At 44.0% G+C, this 26,890-nt stretch overlaps 1 protein-coding gene across 4 annotated transcripts in view; it reads right to left on the reverse strand.

The window, feature by feature from the left end:
* Positions 1-26,890, reverse strand: part of AGO2 (argonaute RISC catalytic component 2) — a 125,766-nt gene that overhangs the window by 49,774 nt on the left and 49,102 nt on the right. For 3 of the 4 annotated variants that reach the window (XM_039522797.1, XM_039522795.1, XM_039522798.1), the window contains exon 4: positions 15,279-15,463. In XM_039522797.1, coding sequence (XP_039378731.1) covers positions 15,279-15,463 — 185 coding nt within the window. The remainder of the gene's footprint in view (positions 1-15,278; positions 15,464-26,890) is intronic. The other variant, XM_039522796.1, reaches the window with a different exon arrangement.

Below are 26,890 nucleotides of genomic sequence, written 5' to 3' on the forward strand. Positions count from 1 at the left end.
TAAATCCTCCCCTTCCCCCCTGATTTTACAATAACTCCTCACTTAAAGTCATCCCAGTTAACGCTGTTTCCTTGTTACGTTGCTGATCAATTAGGGAACATGCTCCTTTAAAGTTGCGCAATGCTCCCTTCTAACATCGTTTGGAGCCGCCTGCTTTGTCCACTGCTTGCAGGAAGAGCAGCCCGCTGCAACTAGCTGGTGGGGGCTTGGAACCAGGGTGGACTGGCAGCCCCCCTATTCAGCTCCCTGCTCCCCTAAGTTCTCTGTGCAGCAGCTGTCCTTCCCCCACTGCCATGTGCTGCGCCTGCCCTCTGCCTTGGAGCTGCTCCCCAAGACTCCTGCTTGCTGGGGGGGGAAAGGAGGGGAGGAACAGAGGGGCTAATGTCAGGGTGTCTCCCTCCCCCCTGCACCCCACTTACCCCATCTTCCATAGAGCAGGGAGTACACACGACAGGGCTCAGGACCGAGGGAGCTTGCTGGCAGCAGCTGCGATCTGAGCAAGCTGATCTAATTAACAAGGCAGTGTACTTAAAGGGGAAATGCGCATCTCTCTCTCTCACACACACACACACAGTGTGTGTGTCAGTCTGTGATGCTGTCTCCCTGCCCTCCATTCCTGCTGCCTTATAGCGTGTGAGAGTTAACTCTTGAGGGCTCTGCCAATTGCTAGTTCATAATTTATTAGTAAGACATTCCCTGGGAAATATCCCACCCTCTGACTCCTCCACCTCAACCAAGCTTCACAATCATCATCACTGTGTACCAGAATTAAATTGTTTAAAACTTATCCTGTGTACGTATGTATGGATGGATAGACAGTCTTTTGTCAGGTGAAAAAAAATTCCCTGGAACCTAACCCCCACCATTTACATTAATTCTTATGAGGAAATTGGATATGCTTAACATCGTTTCGTTTAAAGTTGCATTTTTCAGGAACATAACTACAACCTTAAGTGAGGAGTTACTGTACTTTGTTTCATCCCCATCTCATTTTCTAGATTCTGGGTTTATAGTAAAACTGGAAATATTCAATCCATTTGTACACTTATAAGAGATACCAGATCTAAACAATGTAATTAAGATTTCAGTTTAATGATGAATCGTTTAATTTCCCCAACTGTCAAGAAATCTGATCTCCTAAAATCCTATCCGAGGATAATTATTTTGCTGGTTATGATTCACCTAATTACTGAGAAAGTGTTAGTATGAAAATGTCAGTTGTTTTTTCAGTAATATTAGTTTGGTTTTTCTGTTTAGTTTTTTGTTGTTGTTGTTAAATGAGTTGTAATAAATATTGTGTTGATTTATATTGCTGATACAACTATTCAGCAATGACATTCCCACTATATTCCAATGTGGACAAGGCTCTAGGAGACAAAATTTAGGCAGAACTGTTTTGCTAATCAACCCTTATCTGCAGATGATCCAGTTATGTTAGAGTAAGGTTATTTAAACAATTCACATAACTTTCTTATATATTTACTATAGTCTTGTTCTTAAGTTTAGATGCTAGCCTTCTCCTCTGCCCCCCACTTTGGACGATGGTGTGAACAGTGCAGAAACCAGGACCTCCCTTGAGATGAGAATATTTCTTCTTTATAAAGCTAAAGGGAATCCTGTCAAACCCCAGTTCAGTGTTTTGGGGAGGCTGGGGAAGTGAGTGAAGAGGTCACCCCCTTGCAAACCTCCTGGACTTAGGTCCAATTTCTGTTTGAATAAGAATTATGTATTTTTAAGTGATCCTTGGTCAACTTTGATCACTTCATTTCTTTTTCTGTCTGTTTCCCGTATTATACCTATCTTTTTACCTTTCCTGGTATTCCGTTTACCCTTTCTCCTCCCCCTCATGTCCCTGTGGTGGTGAGAGGGAACTCAGATATACCTTTCTTAGATCTGAAACTAACAACGGCCCAAGCAATAACACTATTCAAGTGCCTGATAAAAAAATATTCAAGCTACGCATGCCTTATGGCTAATAATATAAATTTTGTTTCTTGGAACATCAAAGGGGTAAATCACCCGATAAAAAGAAAAAGAATGATCATTCATCTAAAACACTGAAAGCAGTTATCTTCTCACAGCGAACACACCTTAATGGCTTGGATGAAGAGAAATTTAGGAGGGACTGGTTGGCGGAGGGATGTTTAACAATTTCTTCTCTGCAGCCCAAAAAACTCAATTTACAAATTCTAGATGTAAGTAAATATGAGGAAGGTAGATTTTTGCTGGTGAAGGCTAAGATTTCTAACTCTCTCTATATCCTAATTAATACATAAGGACCTAATAAAGATGATCCAAGGTTTTATTAATTAATTAAAAAAAAAATTCAAACAACATAAGAATGACCCTACTGGGTCAGACCAAAGAGCCGTCAAGCCCAATGTCCTGTCTGCCAGGTGCCCCAGAGGGAATGAACAGAACAAGTAATCATCAAATTGCCCATTCCCAGCTTCTGGCAAACATCCCTGCCTATCCTGGCCAATAGCCATTAATGGACCTATTCTCCATCAACTTATCTAGTTCTTTTTTTAACTGTTACAGTCTTGGCCTTCACAACATCCTCTGGCAAAGAGTTCCACAGACTGACACTGCACTGTGTGAAAAAAAAAAACGCTTCTTTTAAACCTGTTGCCTATTAATTTCATTTGGTGACCCCTAGTTCTTGTGTTATGAGTTGGAGTAAGTAACACTTCCTTATTGACTTTCTCCATACCAGTCATGATTTTATAGACCTCAATCATATCCCCACTTCATTGTCTCTTTTCCAAACTGAAAAGTCCCAGTCTTATTAATCTTTCCTCATACGGAAGCTGTTCCATACCCCTAATAATTTTTGTTGCCCTTTTCTGAAGTTTTTCCAATTTCAATATCTATTTTTTATATTCCAAAAGAATCAATCATCATTGCAAGAGATTTTAATGGGGCACTGGACCCTCTTTTAGATAATTCAGGCTGGCCCAAGCATACACAATCATATGCTAGAAACATTATAAAAGACTCTGTGGACGAATTGGGGTCAAAAGATGTATGGCACTTGCATAGCTCTACACTGAAGGATTTTACTTTTTTCTCCTCTCCACATATTTATGCACAGATTTCTTCCCGATTTCTACCAATCTGGTAGAGTCAGCACTTAATGAAATCAAGTCTATCATGATCTTTGACCACGCACCAGTGATACGACAATTTTCTCCTCCCGAGACAAACTGGACTTATAAAAATGATGAAGACTCTCTTTTGAAAGATACAATTTTTCAGATCCATGTCAAAAAATAAATTTGATTTTTCTTCTATACAAATGACAGCAGAGATACCCCATTCCACCCTATGGGATACACTAAAAGCTATTAATAGGGGCATGATCATTTCCTACCCATCAGGTAGAAAGAGAGGTAGCCAGGCTGAGCTCCTGAAATTAACTGGACTTAAAGCTATGGATTTAGAATGCGCAAATTATCCCTCCTAAGAAAAATCTTTAAAAATTAATCCATCTTTGGTCTGAAGTAACTAAACTGACTTTAGCACAAACTGAATTCTCTTTTTAGACTCAAACATACATACAGGGAGTCGGGGAGAGAGCAGGGAAAATTATTGCATACAGATTAAAAGTGAGAGGTCTTGAATAGTATCACTCAAATCAGAACAAAGCAGTTTAGTACTAATCAAAAAGAGATCAGTGATCATTTTTTGAAATTTCACCAGGTTCTTTAAAATAATGATTTACCATGTGATCCCAGAAGAACTGATTAATTTAATTTAAACTCTCACAAATCTCAGCAGAGCAGCAGGCCAGAGTAGCCTCTCCCTTCTAATCAGAGGAAATAATCAAGGCCATGGAGGAAAGGAGTCCAGGAAAGACCTCTAACCCCGATGGCCTACCGATAGAATTCTATCAAAGTTTCAAAGAAGTTATGTCCCCTAAGCTATTATGCACTTACAAAGATAGGTATCTTGCCTCCTACTACGAGGAAAGCGCTAATTACTGTACTACTTAAACTGGGTGAGGATGCGCAAAAATCTAACAGCTATAGACCCATATCTGTAATCAATACTGATATCAAAATACTTTCAAAAATATTGACTATGAGTCTTGAAAAAGTAATGAGTGATGTAGTTCATCCTAATCAGGTGGGATTTTTTTTTTTTTTTAAAAGGCATGGTTCAGATAACACATCAGTTGAATAATGTTATGGCATTCCATCAACATTCTAGAAATTGCCATGGAATCATTTCATTCAATGCAGAGGAAGTCTGACAGAGTGAACTAGCAATATTTGCTTGGTACTGTGGATAAATTTGAGTGGAGATACCTTTATTTCATGGATAAAGCTGTTATATTCCAATCCCAACTCTCATATCCTAACAGCACAATATCCCCCTCCTTTGATCTGTTTCAAGGAATTTGACAGGGATGCCCCCCCGTTCAATCTAGCATTAGAACAACTTGCAGTACTAATTAGGGAACACTAGGGTATTCAAAGGATCAAATCAGGGACCCGGGAGACAAAAATATTTGTATACACAGACGTCATCCTCCTATTTATTAAAAATCTGGATCAATCTATTCCAAATATCCTACATACAATAGATAACTTTTGTAAATCCTCTGGTTATAAAATACTTTAGGATAAATCGAAAGCAATAAAAATCTTCTGGGATTTAGTTAGAAGTGGCTCTCCTATAGGGACATTTAGATAGCAACAGACAAACCTCCAAGATCTTGGCATCCTGTTCCTGAAGGAAATTAAAAACAGTCAAGGTTAACTCAAACTCATTAATTATGCAGTTAGCAAATGATTTAAATAAATGGCAAGCACTACCTCTCTCCCTTTGGGGAAAAATAAACAATTAAAATGAATGCCCTTTCCAGAATCTTTTTTATTATGAATTCCCACCCTATCCATATCCACTTTTATTTTACTAAAATTGAAAACATGTTCAGGTCCTTCTTGGGGCATTCTGGTAAAAAACCCAGAATCTCCTTACAAAGATTACAGCTCCCTATCGAAACAAGTAGTTTTAGATCTCCCACCTTTAAACTTTATCAGGCAATAATTCTTAGCCAAGCAGCACAGTGGCTCATTCCCTTGTGCTTTAGAATCCCGGATGGGCTTCAGGTGGAAGCAGAATTGGTTGCCCCTTTACTAAAGCCCTGAAAATCTGCAGATATCCACTTCACATCTGCAGATCATGTTTGCAGATCACGGATGGATGTGGATACAAATTTTATATCTAGAGCCCAGCAAATCTGTGGATATCCACATCTGTGGATGCGGATATCCGTGGACTATATTTGCGGATCTTCGATTGGATGCGGATACAAATTTTGTATCCACACAGGGCTCTCCCCGTTACCCCTTTCCACTGTGCTCGGATTACTACCAATTCCCTACAGAACAATTACCCACTATTGTGGCAGCCCATAATACTTGGCATAGTAAGTCTACTAAATTTAAAAACCACCCCACTCTGCATACCAAGGCCTCTATCTGGGGTAACTAAAAACTCCATATATAGCAGGCAACCCCATCCTTTGGCCAGACTGGATTAGGAAAAGGATTCTAACCATTAGTCAATTTATTGAAAAAAGATACTTTCCTCCCTTTTACAAAATTAAAAGAAAGGTTCAATCTAGAGATTAAGAAGCAGTTGCAATATATCCAACTTAAACATGCCATCTCCCATTGGGTTGGCCACGATTCCTTCGCTTCTCCTGACCCACCTGAACTACTTGAATTTCTCCAAATAATACCCAGATTACGAAGACCTATGGCAACACAATATTCATGCTTGACCAGAAAATCTGAACTAAAGATAGATTCCCTAAATAAGAAATGTGAAGAGGAACTAGGCCAATTATTTTCTGCTAACCAATGGAAACAAATTTTAGCCAGTGCTCTCAACTGCTCCTTGGACCTCAATTTAAGATTAATCTGGCAGAAAATCATACGGAGAATGCACTGGACCCCTCTCCGACTATTCAAAACAGGTGCCACTAAGTCAGACAAATGTTGGCACTGTGATTCAGCAGGTACTAACTTAACCTGTATGCTGTGGGAAGGCTCCTATACTTGTAGGTTTTGGGGCAGAACTGAACTGCAGTTAATTTTTTCTTATCAAATAAAATTGTGTTGGATTGTAATAGACGTTAATGGGAAGCTCAATAAATCTGAAAAACTTTGGCTAAGCAGAGCACTAATTGGAAATTCAAAAGGTGACCAACAATTGCAGACCAGAGCATAGATATTGTAAGCTTGGCCACCATGGAAAGAATTGTTTTCCATTACAGAAATACCCTTGAAAAATTCTCAGTGATATGGGATGCTTTACTGGGAGTATCTGAATGCTCCTATTAAATGTACACTCCACCACCTCCTTCTCCTATCAGCTCACTTCCTTGGCAGGGGGGAGGGATAGCTCAGTGGTTTGAGCATTGGCCTGCTAAACCCAGGGTTGTGAGTTCAATCCTTAAGGAGGCCACTTAGGGATCTGGGGCAAAAATTGGTCCTGCTAGTGAAGGCAGGGGGCTGGACTCAATGACCTTTCAAGGTCCCTTCCAGTTCTAGGAGATTGGTATATCTCCAATTATTACCTTTTTATTACCTTCCCCTTCCATCTCTATCCCCCCTCCTCTGGATTTTGCTTCTATTATCATAATAATTTTTCCTTAATTAGATGGTTTTTTATATATGCAAAATGTGTTTGTAAATTGTGTAATACAAGTAACTGATTTATATTGTAACCATTCATATTATATAATTAAATGTTTCAACTATAGCCAAGATTAGGCAGCAAGTAGTTAATACATTATGAGACTTTATGTATATTTTGTTATTCGTTATATATATTAAAATTAATAGGATAAAAAAATCTACATTTGATTACTTAGCTCTTTAAAATTGAAAAGTTCAGCCATTCTAATAAATGTTATTCTCTACTTCCCAATCAGTTTTTATTTCTATTCTAGTTTTGAGTAATAGCCATAAAATATTCACACATAACAGTGTCCCAATTAGCGTCTGTATTTTCAACTCCGATATTTTTACTAACTCAAGTAAGTGTCATTGTTTAAAAAAAAAAAAAAAAAAGTCACACAGAATTTGGGTACAAGATTCCAATTTCCATATTTTCACTGACAGGATTATTTAAGTCCTTCCAGTCCCCTCCTGCAGGCCTGTATTGAAGGGTTCAGTATTTGAGCAACTAAAGAATTCCTTCTGTCACATAAATTAAAGACAGTAGCTCATCCCTGATTCTCTGTTTGCAAGTCCCTTTTTGAAAATCAAATAGCTTAGTCTGAATTTACACCAGTGTAACTGAGATCAGAATCTGGCTTTAGAGCTGTCATTTTATTCATTAGCAAACGGCAACCCAAAGAAATATATTATTTAAATAAATCCTAGGTGATAACATTTGAGTAAATTAGATTAATTAAAATCTGAAAAAGGCCCACTGAAGATGACTAAAATAAACTGTCTGCTGATAGTCATCCATAAATAGTCATCCTCTCTGATTTAATCTCTCAACTCTCTTTTTCTCTCTCTTCCTCTCCTCACACTATCCCACACTCATCCTCAGTGACTTCATTTTCAAGGTTGATGAATCATCGAACCACTTAGCTCTAGTTTCCTTGCCTTCACCTCTTCTTCAATTCGCCACTCACCAAAAGAGCCGTTCATTTCACTTGTCATGCTGTCTGAAGTGACTCATGAACATGAGTACCAACCACAGGGCAGACTGTTACAAACCACAGCACAAACCCCAAACTGATTGTGAATTCTACACTTAGATTTTACCAACAACGTATCAAGTGTGAACTCCTAAAGCACTTTAACCGCCTTAACATGGAGTCATGGACAGTCCCCTGGGGTACTCTGATCTATCTTGCCACCCAAGCAAACTTGCCTTTGTGATAGATGGTACCTTAGACCAAAAAAATTACAATAATATTCAGGTTACTCCCAAAGGAGCAGTCATTTACCCCAGGTCAATTGTACCTGAGATCTCTCACCAAAGAGAATGCTTGTAGCCAATCCTATAATAAAATTCTAAAGATTTATTGACTAAGAAAAGAAATGAGGAGTTATTTACAAGGTTAAAGCAGGTAAACATGCACACAAATGAGTTACAGTCTTAGGTTTCAAAAAGTAATAGCTGTTGTAATGTGCAAGTTCTATAGGTCCTTTAGGGCTAACCCAAGCTACACAGCTGGGGATCCCTTATTTATGATTAGAAGTCTTGCCCCTTCCTTGAAGTCCATGCAGCATAGGGATAACAATTTCTTCTTGACAGGAATTTTTGTTCCCTTCTGCCAGAGCTCAAGCTGATGGGACGAGTCTTTCTGCACATCTCCTCTACTTGGGTATGGAGGGAGCAATCAACAAAATTGTCTGTCCACTGATGTTCCACAATGGCTTGTCTGGAGTCTATCAGCCTTCCTTTATTGGAAAGGCGATGACACCTCTTGGGGTAAACTAGTATTTCATACTTGGCAATGCTTCCCTCCTGACTGGGGGACGGTCTATATTCTAGAGAAAACACTTACGTAGTTACAGAGCAAACAGTACATGAGGTGCAGATGTTATAACAGGATTAATACATGCAGCATCCTACAAGCATTTCATAAAATCTAAACACTAAACACCTCTTTATAGCTCTAATATCTATTTTAGCAATACTAATGCAGAGATGAGCCAGACTGGTTTCCAGCATTTCCTCTGTTAGTGTTCAGTGAGGCCTGGGCATCTGGGCATGAGCAGGCATCTGGGATCTGCCAGCGACAGGTCCGGTTCAGCTCTCCACTCACCGAAAGAGCCATTCACTGGACTTCGTCTTCACCAAGAACTGTTCTCTCTCTAATCTCTGCTGCTGAGTTCCCTCACTCCAACCATCATCTGATCAGCCTTGCCCATCCGTCCATCCCTTCCCCCCAAGCCTTCAGCCTTCTTGTAATTTCCAGTCCATCAGCTCCATCAGCACTGAACTTCTCATCTGCTCTCAGACTTCTACCTCCTGCCTTCTCTTCCTTTTTTCTTTCTTTCTTGTCAATTCTCTCCATGCTTCATTCTCCTCCACTCTTAACTGGTTTGCTCCTCCATACCATCACAAGATTTGCCCTGCAAACCTCCAGCTCTGGCTTACCTCCAACATCTGCTTCCTCTGCTCCTATCTTCGCAATAAGTGCCTCCAGTGGCAGTCCTGTGACCCTCTGATTCTGTCCTCCTTCCATTCTGTCATCTTCCTAGCTCAACAACTTTACTACTCCAACTTAAATGAATCCCACACCCACAACCTCAGCTACCTTTGACTCACTCTTCAAAATCGTCCCCTCCTTTTGCCTCCACTTCTCCTTCTACACAAGGTCTTGCCCATTTTTTTCCTCAAGAGAACACAACCTTCCCCCTCCTCTCCACGTCATTTCCCACAACACTCCTCCTTCTACCTGTCACAGATGGAGAGGTTATTCACCTTGTGCAGTAACTGGGGTTCTTTGAGATGTGTCGCCCTGTGGATACTCCACTTCAGGTGCACCTGCACCTTTGATCAGAGATTTTTGGTAATGGTGCCCATTCAGACTGCGCAAGTGCCCCACACATCCATGTGCCCTGCATCGAGGCTTTATGGGGCTGCAGAGAAGAACCACTGCAAGGTCCCCCAAGGGAGACTCCAAAGCAGAGAGGAAGGAGGGTGGGTAGTGGAACATGCAGAGACACACATATTGAAGAACTCCAGTTACTACACAAGGTGAGTAATTTCTCCTTCAAGTAGTTCCCTTGTGGGTGCTCCACTTCAGGGGATTCCCCAGCAATACCCCCAAGGAAGTAGGAGGTTCAGAGCAGAGCCCAATACAAAAGAGAGAACTGCACTGCCTACGGTAGCATCTTATCTTGCTGTCGGCACCAAGGCATAATGATTACAAGAAGTATGAACAGAGGACCAAGGTACCACTCTACAGACATCTGCAACTGGCACATCCTTAAGTAAGGCTATAGATGTATATAGTGCTTGTGTGGAATGTGTGATCACTCAAAGGGGGTTGAACATCAGATCTTAATACAACTGGAGATACACTTAGATAAACTCTGTTTCAAATTACTGAACCCTTATTTCTGTCCGCAAGAGATACCAATGGACTGGGAGATTTTCTAAATGGTTTTCTATCTAGGTAAAAGGCTAATACCCTCCTGACATCTAGGGTATGGAATATGGCTTCTTGACTAGTCCATTGTAGTTCTCAGGAAAAAAAAACAGGAAAGGAATGGTTTGATTAATATGAAATTCTGAGCGCATGTTAGATAAAAATTTTGGATGGGCCTATAGCAACACTCTCTCTGGTGAATACTGTAAAAGTGGGGGTTTTGCCATTAAAGCCCCCAATTCTTCAACCCTTCAGGCAGAAGTGATAGCTACCAGAAAGGCTGTCTTCATTGAGAAATCCAATAAAGAACACCTAGCTAGAGGCTCAAAAGGATATTTCATAAGGCAATTAAGGACTAGGTACAGGTCCCACCTAGAAGCAGGATCTCTGATTGGTGGGGAGATATTTGACAAACCTCTTAGGAATCTTGGTGTAGTTGGGTAAGTAAAGATGAACCCCCTAGGTGTATGAAAAGCTGTTACTGCCACTAAGAGAGCCCTAAAGGAATTTACAGACCCGATGCTTTCAGTTAGAACAGTTAATCCAATATCCTAGGAAGAGAAGAGTAGGTGGGTCAGCAAAATCTCATGACTTACATCAAAGATGATAATATTTCCATTTCTAGAGGCAAGTATTTCTTGTAGATTCTTTTCTACTATTTAATAAAACACATTGCACCTGTGATGAACAGTATCTCTCTATTCCCAAGAACCACTGGAAAACTATATTTGGAGTCTCAGAATCTGTAGGTTGGAGTGGTGTGTCCAACCTCCATCCCGAGTCAATAACCAAGGACTCAGCAGTTGAAGACACCTCTCTTACTGTTACTTGAGGACTGCCCTGATTCTTTGAGATGAAACTTACTAGTACAAGAAATTTGCTGGAAGGGAAGTATGCTCTGACTGTCACTGCATCCAGGGAAGCTCCTATGAAGTCCAAACAGACTTTTCAAAGTTGATTTGAAGGCCCAGGCTTGTGAAACTGATGTCATCTTTGCTGACACCAACACTTCCTGATAAAATCTGACTCTGATCAACCAATCACCCAGGTATGGGAAAACGATTATACCCAAATGATGTAGGTGGACAGCAACTACTGCCAGAATCTTTGAGAATACCCTTGGGGCTGAAAGGGAGCACCCTGCATTGGTCATGCACGTTCTTGATTAGAAAACTAAGAAGGGTGTATGAAGGGTGAATAGCCACATAAACACAGCATCTTGTAGGTCGAAACACAAATCTGTCTTCTAATTCTGTTTCTTTCTAATTCTAACAAGGGAATTATTGCTGCAAGGGTCACCATCCTGAATTTCTGCTGTTTTACCTATCTGTTTAGAGACCTGAGATGTAAAATTGGTCTCCACCCTCCATTCTTTTTGGGAATCAGGAAATATTTTAAATAGAATTCCCTTCTCCTGTGCTGGTCAGGAACTGGTTCTATTGCTCCTAAACGCAGCCACCTCTTATGCGAATAATTGATCATGAGAGGGGCCCCTGAAGAGCCCTGGGGAAGGGGAATGGGTAGGAGGGTAGATCTGCAATGGATAATGTAACCAGATGTTATGATTTCCAAAACCCATTTGTCTGAGGTCATTCTCCCATGCAGCCTGAAAACAGAAGAGGCAACATCCAAAAGGAGGCAGGGGAGTAAGATGTTGCAGCTGCACAACCTTGTCAACTGCATGGTTGAAACTCTCAACCAAATCATTGAAAAAGCTATTGCTTGGAGGATGTGGATGGCTCAGAAGATGTAGGTGAAGGAGGTATGTTTTTTGAGTATCTTGGTCTCTTGGCCATGGGTTTAGATGGTCTATCTCCAATAAGTTAAATATGGGGCTGGGCATGCTCTTTGTGCTGCCTCTCGTCTTATTTACAGGAGTAAAAATTCTGAGGGAGCACAGCATGTCTCTTGCATCCTTTAAAGTATGGAGCAATGTATTTGTCGCGTTGGCAAAGAGCTTGTAGCCATCAAAGGGGAGGCTTTTGATGATACTCAATCTCTCTTGGGAAACCTGACAGTTGCAGTCAAGACACTCTCCTCATGATTACTGCAGTGGACTGTGCTGCAGTATCTGCAGTGTCAAAGTAGTGATGTCTTTGCCAGGAGCCGACTCTCTTGAATAATAGCCTTAAACTGGTCATGATGTTCCTCTGGCAGGTGCTCAATAAAACTAAATTTGTGGTAATTTAAATATTCATATTTAGCCACAAGCACCTGATTGTTTGCTCTTCTGAGCTGAAGTGTGGCTGAAATGTAGGATTTGCAACCAAAAAGATTGAGCTGCCAGTCATCCTTACTGTACAGAATGGGCTTTGAGCTATGTTATCTACCTGGTTCATTAATGGTCTTCACTACCAGAGAATTCAAAGCTAGAAGAGAAAATTCCCTGACAGGGACATAATACTTTCTATCCTCTCTCTTGCAGGTAGAGGTTTGCCAGTCTTAGTGGGCTCCATAAGAGCTTCATTGACCGGAATGGCAATTCTTATAGATATTGAAGTTTGCAAAATATCTAGGAGTTTATGGTGGACTCAAACTTCCTTTAAGGTAATCTGAAGCGTTTCAGCAGTTCACTTCATCAGTTTCTGAAACTGTCTGAAGTCATCTGCCACAAAAGTGGTGGGAGGCATGACACATGAGGAGGAGAAGGAGGAGGAAATATTAGTGAGAGGTATCACCTCTTTATCTACCCTTGCTTCTCCTTCTCTGGCATACGTGGAGGCATCCACCTGTGATCCTGCCACATAGGTGTCATCTGAGGAGTATCCTCCTGTAAATACATCAGTGTAAGAGGGAGAGCAGTGTGTCTTAGACTAGCCAGGGGAATCCTGCACCAAAATTTGAGAATCTGAGGAGTCCTCTTCCCCATACTCCAAGAGAGGGGACAGCTGTTTAGCTTGTAGAATAGACGAGGGCGGATATGGTACTCAAGGTGACAGAGGGGTCAGTGACAGAGTCTTGATGCTGACAACCCTCCAGTATTCGTTAACAGAGGAGACTCCAGTTCCAAAGAAACTACAGTATCATGTCCTTAGGGTACCTAAATTCTTGTGGTACCAATGGTATCAAAGATGGTAGCAAGTGAGAACCTGTGGAGGATGCCTTTGGTCCCAATGCAGTTAGTACCAAGCGCTTGGCATGGAAGCAAGTCGGCTCAGATTTCATCAGTACTGTAGATAGCTGAGTAGTTTTGGTACTGTTGACCGGCATGTTACCGGTGTCAAGTGTTGTTCTGCAGCAGGCTTAGAATTCTTCTCAACAGCATCGCTGCCATTCTGGGTATGAGTACCCAAACTTGATACCAAGCCTGTCTTAGACAAACTCCTCTATGCCTTTGTGGTACCAGCGTCCCTTAGAGCCAACATGGAACTTCCATTAGGACTCGAGTTCTCTATAGCCTTCTTGTGCACTGGTGACTGAGATTTGAAGGTGTACTCAGTACCTCCTTCTGCTTAGCAGCAGATGTCAATGAGGACTTTGGTACCATAGATGTACTTGGTGCAGCAGTACCATCTACATCTCTAGTAGTCTCTGGTGACTGAGATCTTGATGTAGACAGGGCACTAGTGGTACTGGGAGGTCTATGTACAGGGGGTATTGAAAGCTGGTCATAATCATTAGTTTAAACTTGAAGGAAGTGCAGACCTTGCACTTACAGGGGATATGAGTAACACCCACAATGGATCACTGGGAATGTCTGTCTATCACTGCTCAGAATAGCCTCATGGTAGGAGAGGCACCTCTTGAATCCCGGGGAGCCTGGCATTCTTAGGCAAAATAATGAAAAAATAATTCCTAAAACGGGAAACTATGAACTAACTAGAGATATGAATAAAAATCTTTTTATTTTATGATGTTTTTAAAAGAAAAAAAAAACCAAGGGAACAATGGTTTCAACAACAATAAATGCTATAAGGTAACTGAGGGTGGCTCACCTGTGCAACCCCATATAGCCTTGGCATGGGGCATGAGGATGTGCGAGGCACATGCGCAAGCCCAATAGGGACCTCTACCAAAAATCTCAGATCAAAAGGCACAAACTTACCTCAAGTGCAGCACCCACAAGGACACTACTTGCAGAAGAAAAAAAAGTTTCTCATCGGCTCTCATCCTCTAACCCATCCACTTGCCCCAGTGATTCCACCCCACTCCTGCCAGCTTCTACCACACACTTGTTATATTTTCAAACAAGCACCTTTGTGCTTCTTTTCATACTGCTCCTCAATCTGGGATGGAGCACCTCGTCAATGCTATCTCCCTATCCTCCTGAAAACTTTCCTTTGCCATGATACCCATTTAAAAAAAAAAAAAAAAAAAAAAACTTGACAACAGCTGGGCTTCTGGTGCACTGATACCACTGCCTATCATACTGACCTGTATCATTTCACTGTACTCCCTCATCAGTCTGTATCCATTATCTCATCTGATACTTAGACTGTAAGCGCTTTAGGGAAGGGACCCTCTTTTTGTTCTCTATTTGTATAGCACCTAGCAGAATGGGACCCTGGTCCATGAGTAGGGCTGCTAGGTGCTATGAAATACAAAATCAATAAATGAATAATAAAAAAACCCCAACATACACACACATGTAGGGAGACTGCCAAAAAATCAGCAATGCCACTGCGCTGGCAGACTTGGACCTCTCCTCATTCCACAATCCCTTTCCTGCCTTCTCCAGGTCAAGGACCTGCGATAGGGCAAGAACATTTAGACAGTGGTGTGGCAAAAAGCTTTATAGCACTGCTATGACTGCAAATGCTATGGGTTCAAAGCTTGCTGGGAGGGGAAGTTTTAAGTTTTGCACAAGCCAAAGCACCATGTAAAAATGCAAGGTAAGCGGGGTGGGTATTTCCTCAGGCCTGATATGTGCAGAGGGGGAAAAGAGTCTGTACAGAATTAGGGGAAGGAGGCTTGTAGTCTTGGGTACTGGGGACTAGAAATTCACATGGACAGTCCAAAAGCAGCAGTACTGCTACTTTCACGGTTAGCTCCCTGCACATGAAGAGACCTGCTGCAACAGAAACAGAGAGTTGCTGCTGTCATGGCTGATCCATGAAAACACACATTAAATTAGAATAACCATTTAAACAATTCAAATAAGAAGATAATTTTATAAAGACCCTCAAGGTGTTTCTCTCACCTCATGGAAGGCAAATGTCTCATCACTACATCCAGTGCCTGGATAGTTTCAAAAGGAACACTTGGCAGCCGACCAGAAAGAGCATCATGTAAAGCCTGCAGACTCACACAGGACATCCATTTTATAGCCACCTTAAATATTCTGTCCTTCCCTTCTCCTGGAAGCGTGACCTCCAACTCCACCTGCAACAATATGAAAACAAAACAAGATGATTCTTTCCATTTAAAGACACAAAAAGCAGGGGAGATGAAAGGGGCATAGATTGCTATGCAAAGCAACTCTAACACTTTGAAGAGAACACAAAAAGATAAAGATGTAAGAGGGAAAGTGTGGAGAAACACTATCTATTAGTTTACATCTTCTTACTACAATTATTATTTCCATGAATGTGCTTTCCACCTCCCACCCCTTTAAGGCAATATTACATTTTGGCAGTGCTCTTATATCAAGTGGACAGTCCCACTGGGAATATGATGGTCTGAGTGCAGACAAAGACACATATTGATGCAATACTTGTAGGAGTCAGCTATTGTATAAGCAATACAATACAATAAGGGGTTGGACTAGATGACCTCCTGAGGTCCCTTCCAACCCTGAGATTCTATGATTCTATGAAAATTGAGCCTGGTCTGTTGTCATCATCTGCTTAGGAGTCATAACTCTTCGTTCAGACTTTTCTTCCAATGTACTGCTTATATTGTTACTGCTAATCCATTTTAAATGACGTGAAAAAGAATTCAGAAACTGTCTTCCAGAACATTATTCTTAATAAGATTTGTAAATCAGCGAAGAATAAAGCCAACTTGAGTGCTAGGGCTATTAATATGTACAAAGAGGGAACAAGGATATTTCTTTCACATATTATTAATTTTGAACTTCTTGTTTAGAGACTGCCACATTCAGGTCAAGTTTAAAAAAGGAATGTGAGGATGTTTTCACACACTCACTCTCTCCCCCACCCACCCACCCAACTAAGAATCAGGATTGTTCTTTATTTTACATTGCAAAGATATATCTGATGAGAGAGAGGTTCTTAACCTTTATAACTATAATTAGGGCTTCTTGAAATTATTCTTTTGTTTACACTTTAGTAGCTCCCAGAAGTCCCAATCAAGTTCAGACCCCCACTCTGCTGGATGCTAAACAAAAAAACATTAGAAGGAGCTTAAAATTTCAACATAAACAAAAGGCATCAAGTGGATGTAACAGGCAACTGGAGGGGATGGCAAAGAGAAGATAAGGTTAACAGTGATAGAACCAGATGGTTGCATATATTAGTTGTGATGATTAGCTTGTTTCAGTCAAAAAATTGTACGTAAAAATAAAGCAGAAATGTCAGTAATTCTTACTGGACAGCGCCCTAGCCATCATTAGTTGGGAATGTATCATAGGCAATTTTAAACTATATTATTTTCTACCTCTGCACTCCTCCCAGCATAGCATTATACATTAGATAATTTGGCTTGTAGAATGAATTGTATTACTCAGAAGTGGACAATAGAAAATGGAGCCTTTCGTCTCTAGGTCATCAGTTTGAATCAAGCCCAGACTGGTAATTCTCTACTGATAAAATATGCACATAAAGATTTAGGTTTCCAACAGCCATAGGCTGAGAGTTTCTTATTAGGTTTCCCCCAGCCTCTCAACTTCCATCAATATGTCTCCTCCTTACATGCAAAGTACAAAGGCTAAAAGATCATATGGGGAAGAAAGTTAGGGTATGTCTACACTGAAAATTAAACACCTGTAGCTGGCCCACATCAGCTGACTCAGACTCACAGGGTTCAGCTACAGGGCTGTTTAATTGCAGTGCAGGTGTTTGGACTTGGGCTCGACCCCGGGCTTTTGGAGCCAAGTGTTAAGGATCCCAGAACATGGGTTCCAGTGCAAGCCCAAACATCTACACCAAACTTAAACAGACCTGCAGCCTGAGTCCCGCAAGCTCGAGTCGGCTGACAGTGGGCAGCTATGGGTGTTTAATTTGCAGTGTAGCATACTCCCAGTGTTGACTAGCTGACCCTAGTTGTATATTTTCATACTTTTTTCACCCTTTTATTATAACCTTCACTTAATGGATACCAGAAACAATGAAAATGATAAACATAACTTATCTGACCATGATTATTTTTTAAACTATTGTTTCAATAGAAGACTTGTTATGTCCTTTTCTTTTCATCAGGTTTTAATTTACAAAGCCCCTCATCTGAGATTGGTTCTTTATCTTTTACAAACTTGACTAGTTGTATTGCAGTACCTTTGCATCCTTGATGGAAATAAAAAGACACGTGATTCAAGAGTTTGTATTTCAGTAACCACGAAGTGAACTCTTGTTTAGCCTATTCTGTGAGACAGCCTAATTTAGGTAGCTACCTTACAGCCTTTATTTCTTTAGGTCACGTATTTGATTCATTCTGTATATTATTAAAAAAACATGAACCCAAAAATCCTAACATGTACAGAAACAGCTATTTTAAAATACTATTATTAAAGGTAAGCCTTGTAAGAGAGGATGTGACAGATGAATAGAAGCCAAACTCAGACCTGATACAAGTAAGCACAGGTGCAATGAGTTGCTGATTTACACCAGATTTGGCACAAAGTTTTTACTACTGAATCCCGACCTATTTGAAAAAGATCCAAGCACACTTGTCCCTAAAATATGTAGGGTTTTAAATCCAATGTACTCAGGTTATTTTCTTCACAGAGAGTTTTGTCTGAATCAGATGTAACAAAAGGTTTTATGTTTTACAGAGTTCTTTATAAAAATGCACTTGGTCCAAGGAGCATCCCATAATCCCTGGCTGTAAGAAGCTCTTATAAACTTTTAAAGTAAGTGCTGCAAATCACAATTTACATTTGGTAATAAACAACACACATTATCCAAAATGATAAACATTTTTAAAGATCTTTATTTACATGTTCTAATTTGACAGAATAAGCAAAATATGATGAAATAAGAGTTTTCAGTGAGACTTTTTCCATATGTTATACTAGCAGGAATAAGTGAAATATGGAGGGCCAAATTCATCCCTGGTATAACCCCTCTGACTTCAATGGAATCACATCAGGGATTAATTGTCAAAAAGAAAGAAGTTCAGTCTTGGCCAATACTGTCTCTCTACTGATCCATCACCACAGTCGAAGTGCAATTACACCCTTTATACAGATAGTGAACTGAGGAACACAGGAATATTATGTGAGTTGCCCAAGGTTATACAGAAAGCCAATGGGAGAACTGGGAACTGAACCTTGTTCTTCTGAAACCCAGTCCAGAGTATTAATCTCTATAATATACTCCTTGGGGAATTCTGCATGACTGCACGCCCCAGAAAATGCCCCCATCCCTTCCCCCAAAATTCCTGTGTTTCCCTTAAAAAAAAATTCAAGGAAGGGAAGCCGCACAGAGGAGGGGGAGAGGCGGGAGCGATCATGGGTGCAGTTTTTTGGGGGGCCTGCCCCCCTACAAACAGAGGCGAGGCCTGGGGGCGCACACAGGGTTACATGCCACTGCCCCCACACTCATTCTGCAAGCGCCCAGCTTCTGGAGGCTGTGTCTCAGCTCTGCTGACTCTGCAGCTGAATTCTGCCTCCTGGATCCTAGTGCCAGTCATGGTCCCCTTCTGTGTACTGGGAGCCTTCCTGTTTTCTATTCTGTGCAACAGTGAGTGCCCGTGGTGGGGCTGGGTAAGGAGGGGGTGGGGGAAATGAGGAGGAGAAAGAGGCAGTGGGGAAGGAAGGGGGGTGGAATAGGGTGGGGGAAGGGGAATGTGGGAGTGAGGGGAAGGAGTTGGAGAAGAAGAGGATAGGGAATTGCAGGGGGAAGCAGGAGCCCGGCATGTGGCATCCACTCGGCGACAGCAGCTGGGGCTCCCCCACAGTAAGCTGGCCCATCCAACCATCACCCTGACAAGCCCTACACCCGGATTCCTCCAACGAGCCCCCCACCCCCAGACCCTCACCCCAGTGATCCCCAACAGCCTGCACCTGGACCCCCCACCCCTTCAAGCCCCACTCCCCCAGTACCCTCTCCAGCCCCAACCACCGTCACCTGGATCCCCTGCAGAGTCCTATTGCCCTTGAACATGGAACCCCTCCCCCCAATGAGCCTCTGTGCATCCAGATCTCCCTCTGAGCTGCCCACACCCAGATTGCCCCACACAGAAACCTCTCACCCCACACCAAGCCCTTCCACACTGGGATCCTGCTGGGCTGAGCCTGCCCACCCACACCTGGTATACCTGGTGCAGAGCCCTGGGGTGTTTCTGGGGCAGGCCCAGCCCTTGCACTGTATCAGGGTCAGGTGCAACCTCACTGCCGAGTCCTTGTACCAGGGGAGGAGGGGGCTTCAGGGTGATCTCCCATCTCAATGCAGTCAGTGGCCTGTACTCCCCACTGCCATGCTGAAGACATGTATTTATTGACAAATAAAATTTTCAGAAATTTAAAATATTGTGTGCATAATTTTTTTTTTGGCACAGAATTTTAAATGTTTTGGTGCAGAATTCCCTTTGGAGTAATAATGGAAAGCAGTATATCAAGTGTCAGAGAATGGTAGCTGGAGACAGGAACTCCTGACTTCTGATGCAAGCTCTACCAATGACTCAGTGTACGATTCCAGGGAAGTTGCTTTCTCTGTGGCCCACGGATAAATGAATACAAGACCACATTGCCATTCGAGCCAATGGCAGTCTAGTAAGGAAGTGGGGTCCCAAGCTGGAGTGGGATCCCGTATGTGAGGGTAAAGATTTTGGAGGCCTTTCAGGAATCTTTTCATGAATGGGTGGGTGAAAACAGAGCAGCAGGGTGAAAGGCCATGATGGTGGCTAAGTGTACATGAATGGAGATGGTGGATAATTCCAATCCTTTAAGATGTAAAACATAACCTAGGATGAGCGGTAAGGTTGAGTTGTGTAACATCTGCTATTCAAGAGTACCTCTTTTATTGCCTCTGAACAGGTCATTCCTGAATTCCGAAAGCATGCCTTCAGATGGAGTAGCTGTGGATTGGGATGGAGGATTCGACCCGCATCCTGTGAGAGATGCGGGGTCAGCTGCAGACTGATCGGAGGACATACCCGCCATGCAAATAAGGTAAGTATATCAGCTCTGTTGTGGCCATGTTGGAGCTATAAGGATGACTCAGGCTGTCTCCTTGGATCTTGTGGAGTACTCTGAACAGAAGGGGAAAGGGAGGGAAGGCATAGAGTAGGGGGCATCACATGTGAGGAGATACTCATCTAGGGCCGCTCTCAAGCAGAATTGAGGACATTGGGCATTCTTTGGTATGGCAAAGATCTATCATGGGGAGTTCACAGCAGCTGAATACATGGTGTAGGGCTTGTATGTTCAGCTCCCACTCACGGTCATGGGAGAATCTCCTGCTCAATGAGTCTGCTATGGTGTTCTGGTGTCCAGGGAAGTATGCAGCAGAGATACTGAGGTCGTGTTGGATACACCAGTTCCCTAATTTCAGTGCTTCCATAGACAGACAGTGGGATCTCGCTCCACCTTACCTGTTGATGTAGAACATGCAGGCGATATTGTCCATCATAATTCTTATAGTGCGATGTCTGATCAATGGTAGAAAATATTGGCAGGCGTTGCAGCCATCTGTAGGTCTAGGAGATTGATGAACAAAGTGGATTCAGTTAAGGACCATCTGCCCTGCACTGTATGGGTCTGAAGGTGCGTTCCCCAACTGATTAACAAGGCGTCGGTTGTTAATATCATAGACAGTGCTGGTTGAAGGAAAAGTACCCCAACATAGAGGTTTTCGGTTCTGCCATCAGAGCAGTGAGTTCTTGACGTTGATAGCCATGGATAGTAGCTTGTGATGGCTGTGTCTATGAGGTACATAAACTGTACGTAGCCACGCCTGAAGGCAGCGCGTGTGCAACCGTGTGTACTTTACCACGAAAGTGGCTGCTGCCATGTGGCCAAGTGGCTGGAGACATGTCCTGGCTGAGATCTGGGGACAGGTCCTCACTGTGGATATGAGATCGACTATTGCTACAAATCTGTGAGGAGGGAGGAAAGCTCTGGCTTGTATGGCATCCAACTGTGCCCTGAAAAACTTCAGGTGTTGCATTGGCAACAGTGTTGATTTTTCTAGGTTTATGTGAAGGACAAGGCCCAAAAAGAGGTCCATTGTCAGTCATATGGCATGAAAGGCGTCAGGTTCAGATGGGGCCTTGAGGAGGCAGTCATCCTAGTATGATAATATGACAATGCCCTGTTTGTGTAGGTAGGCAGCCACTACTGCGAGAATTTTGGAGAATACTTGGGGGGCTGTAGAGAATCTAAAGGGTAGTACTCTGTATTGGTAGTGATTGGTTACCACGATGAATCGGAGAAATTGTCTGTGGACAGGATTATAATAATGTGAAAATACATGTCATCTCATGGGAAGCCCTAGAAGAAGAATCCTTGGGCTTAGATGTTGAGGGTTCCGCCCCAAGGAATGGGCTTGGAGGGGCACTGCTGGTCAGTTGAGGCCAATGTATGGGAGGGAAAGGGGAGTCTCCCTGGCCCGAATCAGAGAGGGCCTCATAGCATTCTTCATTTAATGCTTTCACAGGCGTCTTGACTTCTGGGTGGGAAGGAGCAACAGATTCTGCACTTTGTAAAGATGATGCCCATATTGTCTGAGTGAGGTGCATATTGATGTTCATCACTGATGGAGAAGGTGCAAGGGCAGATGATATTTTTGAATCCCAGGACTCTGGGCATTATCCTGGAGTCGGGGAGGGGTTCCTGAACCAGGGGAAATGAAATACTTTATGCCAACTATAAACTTTAACTACTAAGCTAAGATTAACTATGTATAAATATTTTCTCTTTACAGGTTATACAAAAAACGGTTATTCACCTTCTCATAACTGTTCTTCAAGATGTTTTGTTCATGTCCATTCCCATCAGGTGTACATGCTCTGCATGCACGGCAGCCAGAAGATTTTTCCCTTAGCAGTATCCTTAGGGTTGGCCTGGACACCCCCTGGAGTTGCGCCTTCATGGTGTCCAATATAGGATCCTGCTGACACAACTCCCCCTCAGTTCCTTCCTGCCGGCTACTCCGACAGAGGGGTAGGAGGGAGGGTATTGGAATGGACATGAACACCACACCTCGAAGAACAACAGTTACGAGAAGGTGAGTAAGCGTTTTCTCTTCTTAGAGTGCTTGTTCATGTCAATTCCAATCAGGTGACTCTCAAAATCAAGTTCATGAGGTGGGGTCGGAATTATCCACAGATTGGAGCACCGCTCTACCAAAGGCGGTGTCGTCTCAGGCCTGCTGGGTGATTGCATAGTGTCCGGTGAAAGTGTGTATGGAGAACCATGTCGCTGTTCTGCAAATTTCCTGGGTAGGAATCTGTGCCCGGAACACCGCTGAAGAGGCGTTAACTCCTGCCAGGTTATAGCACTCACATATGCAGGACATGATCCATGATGAAATCTGCTGAGAAGAGACCGGAAGAACCTTCATTCTGTCCGCCACAGCCATGAATAATTGGATGGACTTTCGGAACCGTTTTGTTCTCTCGATGTAAAAGGCTAGTGCTCTGCAAACATCCAAAGAGTGAAGCCTCTGCTCCCTGCCGCTTGACTGCGGCTTAGGATAGAACACTGGGAGGAAGAGGTCCTGGTTGATGTGAAAATGGGGGACAACCTTTAGGAGGAAAGCTGGGGAAGGCCTGAGATGAAACTTGTTCACAGTGTAAGGGGGCTCTGATGTTAAGGCCTTGAGCTCAGACACCCTCTTGGCTGAGGTTATCACTACCAGAAATGCTACCTTGTATGAGAGCTAGAGCAGGAGGCATGTCACCAGTGGTTCAAAAGGCTGGCCCTTCAGTTTGGAAAGGACCAAGTTAAGGTCCCAAGGTGGGATCGGCTGCCTGACCTGTGGATATAGCCTGTCGAGACCTTTTAGATAACGACTGACCATAGGGTGGCTAAGACAGATTGTCCCTCTGCACCTGGATGGAAGGCTGAAATGGCGGCCAGGTTAAACCTTATTGATGACTCTTATTGGAGAGCCCCTGCAGTTTGAGATGAAGGAGGTAGTCCAATATAAGCGGTATAGCGCTGAATGTCGGGGATGAATGATGCTGCGCCATCCAGACTGATCTCTTCCATTTGGCAAGGTAGGTAGCCTTGGTGGAGTCTGAAGGCAGAAGCTCAGTGAACTTTTGCATAGCCTCACAGCTGTTCTAATTGTACCTGCTAACCACCAGATGATGGTTAGCGATACAGAGCTGCAACCCCCTATTTGAGTATATTTTCCTCCCCAAAAAGTCCAATTTCTTGGCCTCATGGTTCTTGGGAGAGGGCCCCTGGAAGCTCTGTCTGTCACTCTCGTTAGCAACATCAACTACCAGGGAGTCTGGGAGGGGTGAGTGTACAAGTGTTCATACCCACGCGAGGGAATGAAGTACCTCCACTCGTATCTTTTGGCGGTCGGCAGCAGCGAGGACGGGGTTTGCCGCAGAGTCTTGGTGGCATTGCTAATCATTTTGATCAGCAGCAGCACGATATGGGATGGCCTGGGAGGGGAGAGAATATCAACCATTTGGTTGGCTTCCTCCATCACCTCCTCTGTTTTGATATTCAGGTTCTGGGCCACCCGTCTCAGCAGCTACTGAAGGACTCTACAGTCCTCTAAGGCCGGAGTAGTAGAGGTACCCGCCACCGACTCATCTGATGAGGAGGAGGATGAGGTGGTGGCCAGTACTAGGGTGTGTTCACTGCTCTCGGTCCCCCAGGGGTCCCGCAGGGCAAGGAGCAATGGTGCCAGGACTGCGACTAGTGTCAGGATGGCAGCCGGGAACACTGCCGAGGACAGCACAGCAGCTAGCGCTGCTGTCAGTGTACCTGAGACTGAGGCTGCCAATGTCAATCTAGAATTCTGGCTTTGATGATAGGCCCAGGGTGTCCAGAAGGGCCACTGAGGAGCCTGTCACTGGCCCTGCTAGGGCACCAGGTAGGGATATCGATCGCGGCAGGAGCGGGACCTTCTGCTCCTACTAGAGCATGAGGACTCCACTTCCAACTCTGAGGTCTCGCATTGTGATGAAGGCCTTGAGCTCAGACAAGAGGAGCGGAACCTGTTAGTGCCAGGAAACGGTGCCAACTTGGGGACTGGAGCAGCTCTCCTGCAGAGACCCCCGGTGCTGCAGGCCAATGCAATGGGGATGGCCTCATGGCAGACATCATTGCTGGCTTACCTACAGAATGTACCAGGCCTAAGATCGGTGCCGGTGACCTCTCCCTCCTAGGGGAGGGTGGCACCATGAGTACCAACAGGTCCACTGCCATCTTGAGCGCCTCCGGTGTCGAGGGGAGCTATATGTCCTCGCAGTGGTGGCCCAGTGAGCGGCGTGGATCCGGACTTGACTGGACCCCTCCTGGGGCAGGAGTCAACAGGATCGCAGCCAACAGAGCGCCTAATGGGTGCTTGCTGGTTAAATGGTCCTTAGACCTAGATGGGGAGCACCGTCTGTCCACATTTTTCTTTTTACGGGGCACCAGAGAGTGAAAGCAGTGCCTCACCAATGCCTGCCTGTGGGCTGAGCTGGGGCTGTGCTGAGGGTCTCTGAGTCCTTCCTTGGCTCCGGTTCACACGTTGACGGTGCACCAAGGATGCGGTGCTTGAGGCTCAGTCCGGCGCCGTGGGCTCCAACTGGGCCCCGAAGTGCTGCCTCCATAAGAAAGACTCTCAGGCGCTGCTCTCTGTCCTTAAGGGTTCTGGGGCGAAAACCCTTACAGATTTTACAGCAGTCTCTGAGATGCCCCTCTCCAAGACACTTAAGGCATGGCGAGGGCAGGTCACTTCTTGGCATAAACCTGCCAGAGTCCGAGCACGGTTTAAAGCCCGGGAACCGAGGCATACCCAGTGCTGAGTAAAGACATCAGGGGTAAAGTCCCCTCCAAAGGAAACTTATAAGAAAACTATCTACACTGACTATAAACTACTCTATTGCTAAATCCAACTATGTATGCAAAGAGAGATGCTGCAAAGCATGTGCTTGTCGAGGCAAGAGCGGTAGGGAGTTCCAGCTAGCCATCACAGGCGGTAAGAAGGAACCGAGGTGGGGTTAGGGCAGGGCCCAGTATTGGGCGCCATGAAGGTGCGACTCCAGGGTGACCCTACAGATACTGCTAAGGGAAAAATATTCCGGCTGTTGCGCACACAGTGTGCGCATACCTGATTGAAATTGACATGAGCAAGCGCTTGAAGAAGAACAGAGCAAAGCAGGACACGATTCTGACTCAGGCCACGTGGCTGTAAAAAGGAACTAGACAGGCGTCGACCCACACTACCTCTTATACTCTTGGTCATGAGCCCAAGGAGAGCTGGTGCGGGCCAACAGACACTTCTTTGAAGAATTTCCTGACTCAGGAGCCTGGTGTGCATGCATACTGTTGTGTGGAACGCACGCACGCACACAATTTAATTATCCTGAATCAAACACTTAATATATACACCAACAGGTTTCAACTGAACTTGGATCAATTTAGCTTAATATGCTAACTTACCCCAAACTAAATCTGTTTAAGCATGATTTAAACTGGCTTACGTTTGTTTATGTTAGAGGTTTTTTCCAGGGTAAACAAATCAACTTATTTACCCCTGTGCAATTTTTCTATTATAGACAAAGTTTTACATATGTTAGGAGAAACATTAAAGAGAAAAGTCCCTAAACTCTGGCTTGGTCCACACCTTGGTCTTTGTTGGGAAGAAGACGAGAGGTAATGTAAGGTTTTTGTCTAATTTGAGTCAATTATATACATAAAACAACTTTGCTCAGAACACACACACCCTGCATGAGATTAAAACATTCTGCCATTAGCCCTTTGTAAACTATCAGAAAGAATCCCCGGCAGCTCTGCACGAGGGTCTGAAGGCAGAAGCTCAGTGAACGTCTGCATAGCCTCACAGGTGTTATAATTGTATCTGCTAATGACTGCGGGTGTGTGTGTGGGGGTGGGGACTGGAGGGGTGAATCCCCGGCAGCTCCCCAGATGTCATGGGGGCAGGGAAATTCCCCAGCAGCTGCCAGTGGGGGCTCCCCAGCCGCTACGGGGGGAGGAGGGGGCGACAACAGGACAACAATCCTCTGGCAGCTCCCCAGCCACCATGGGAGGTGGGGGATACCTGGCAGCTCCCCAGCTGCTGCAGGTGAGGAGGGAATCCTTAGCTGTTGCTGTCATTGAGGGAATCTGCCGGAGCTCCCCAGTCCGCAAGTGCTGGGGACCCCCAGATCTCCCCGGGGCGGAAGAAGATACCCATCGATTCCCCAGACACCAGGGGCGGGGGGAATTCCCCTGTAGCTCACTAGCCGCTGCAAGCAGTAGAGGAACCCCCACAGCTCCACTGCCGGGGGGGGGGAAATCTCCCAGAGCTCCCTAGTCAGCGGGGAATCCCCCGCAGCTCCCCATCCGCCACAGGCAGGGGTCCCTCCCAGCCACGGGGCAGGAGCCACAGCAGGGCAGGGTGCTCGACTCTCCTCCCTCCCCATTTTGTCATGGACATTTTTAGTAAAAGTCACAGACAGGTCATGGCTTCTGTGAATTTTTGTTAATTGCCAGTGACCTGTCTGTGACTTTTACTAGAA

The sequence above is a fragment of the Mauremys reevesii genome, linkage group 2 (genome assembly GCF_016161935.1).
Source record: "Mauremys reevesii isolate NIE-2019 linkage group 2, ASM1616193v1, whole genome shotgun sequence".
NCBI lineage: Eukaryota > Metazoa > Chordata > Testudines > Geoemydidae > Mauremys > Mauremys reevesii.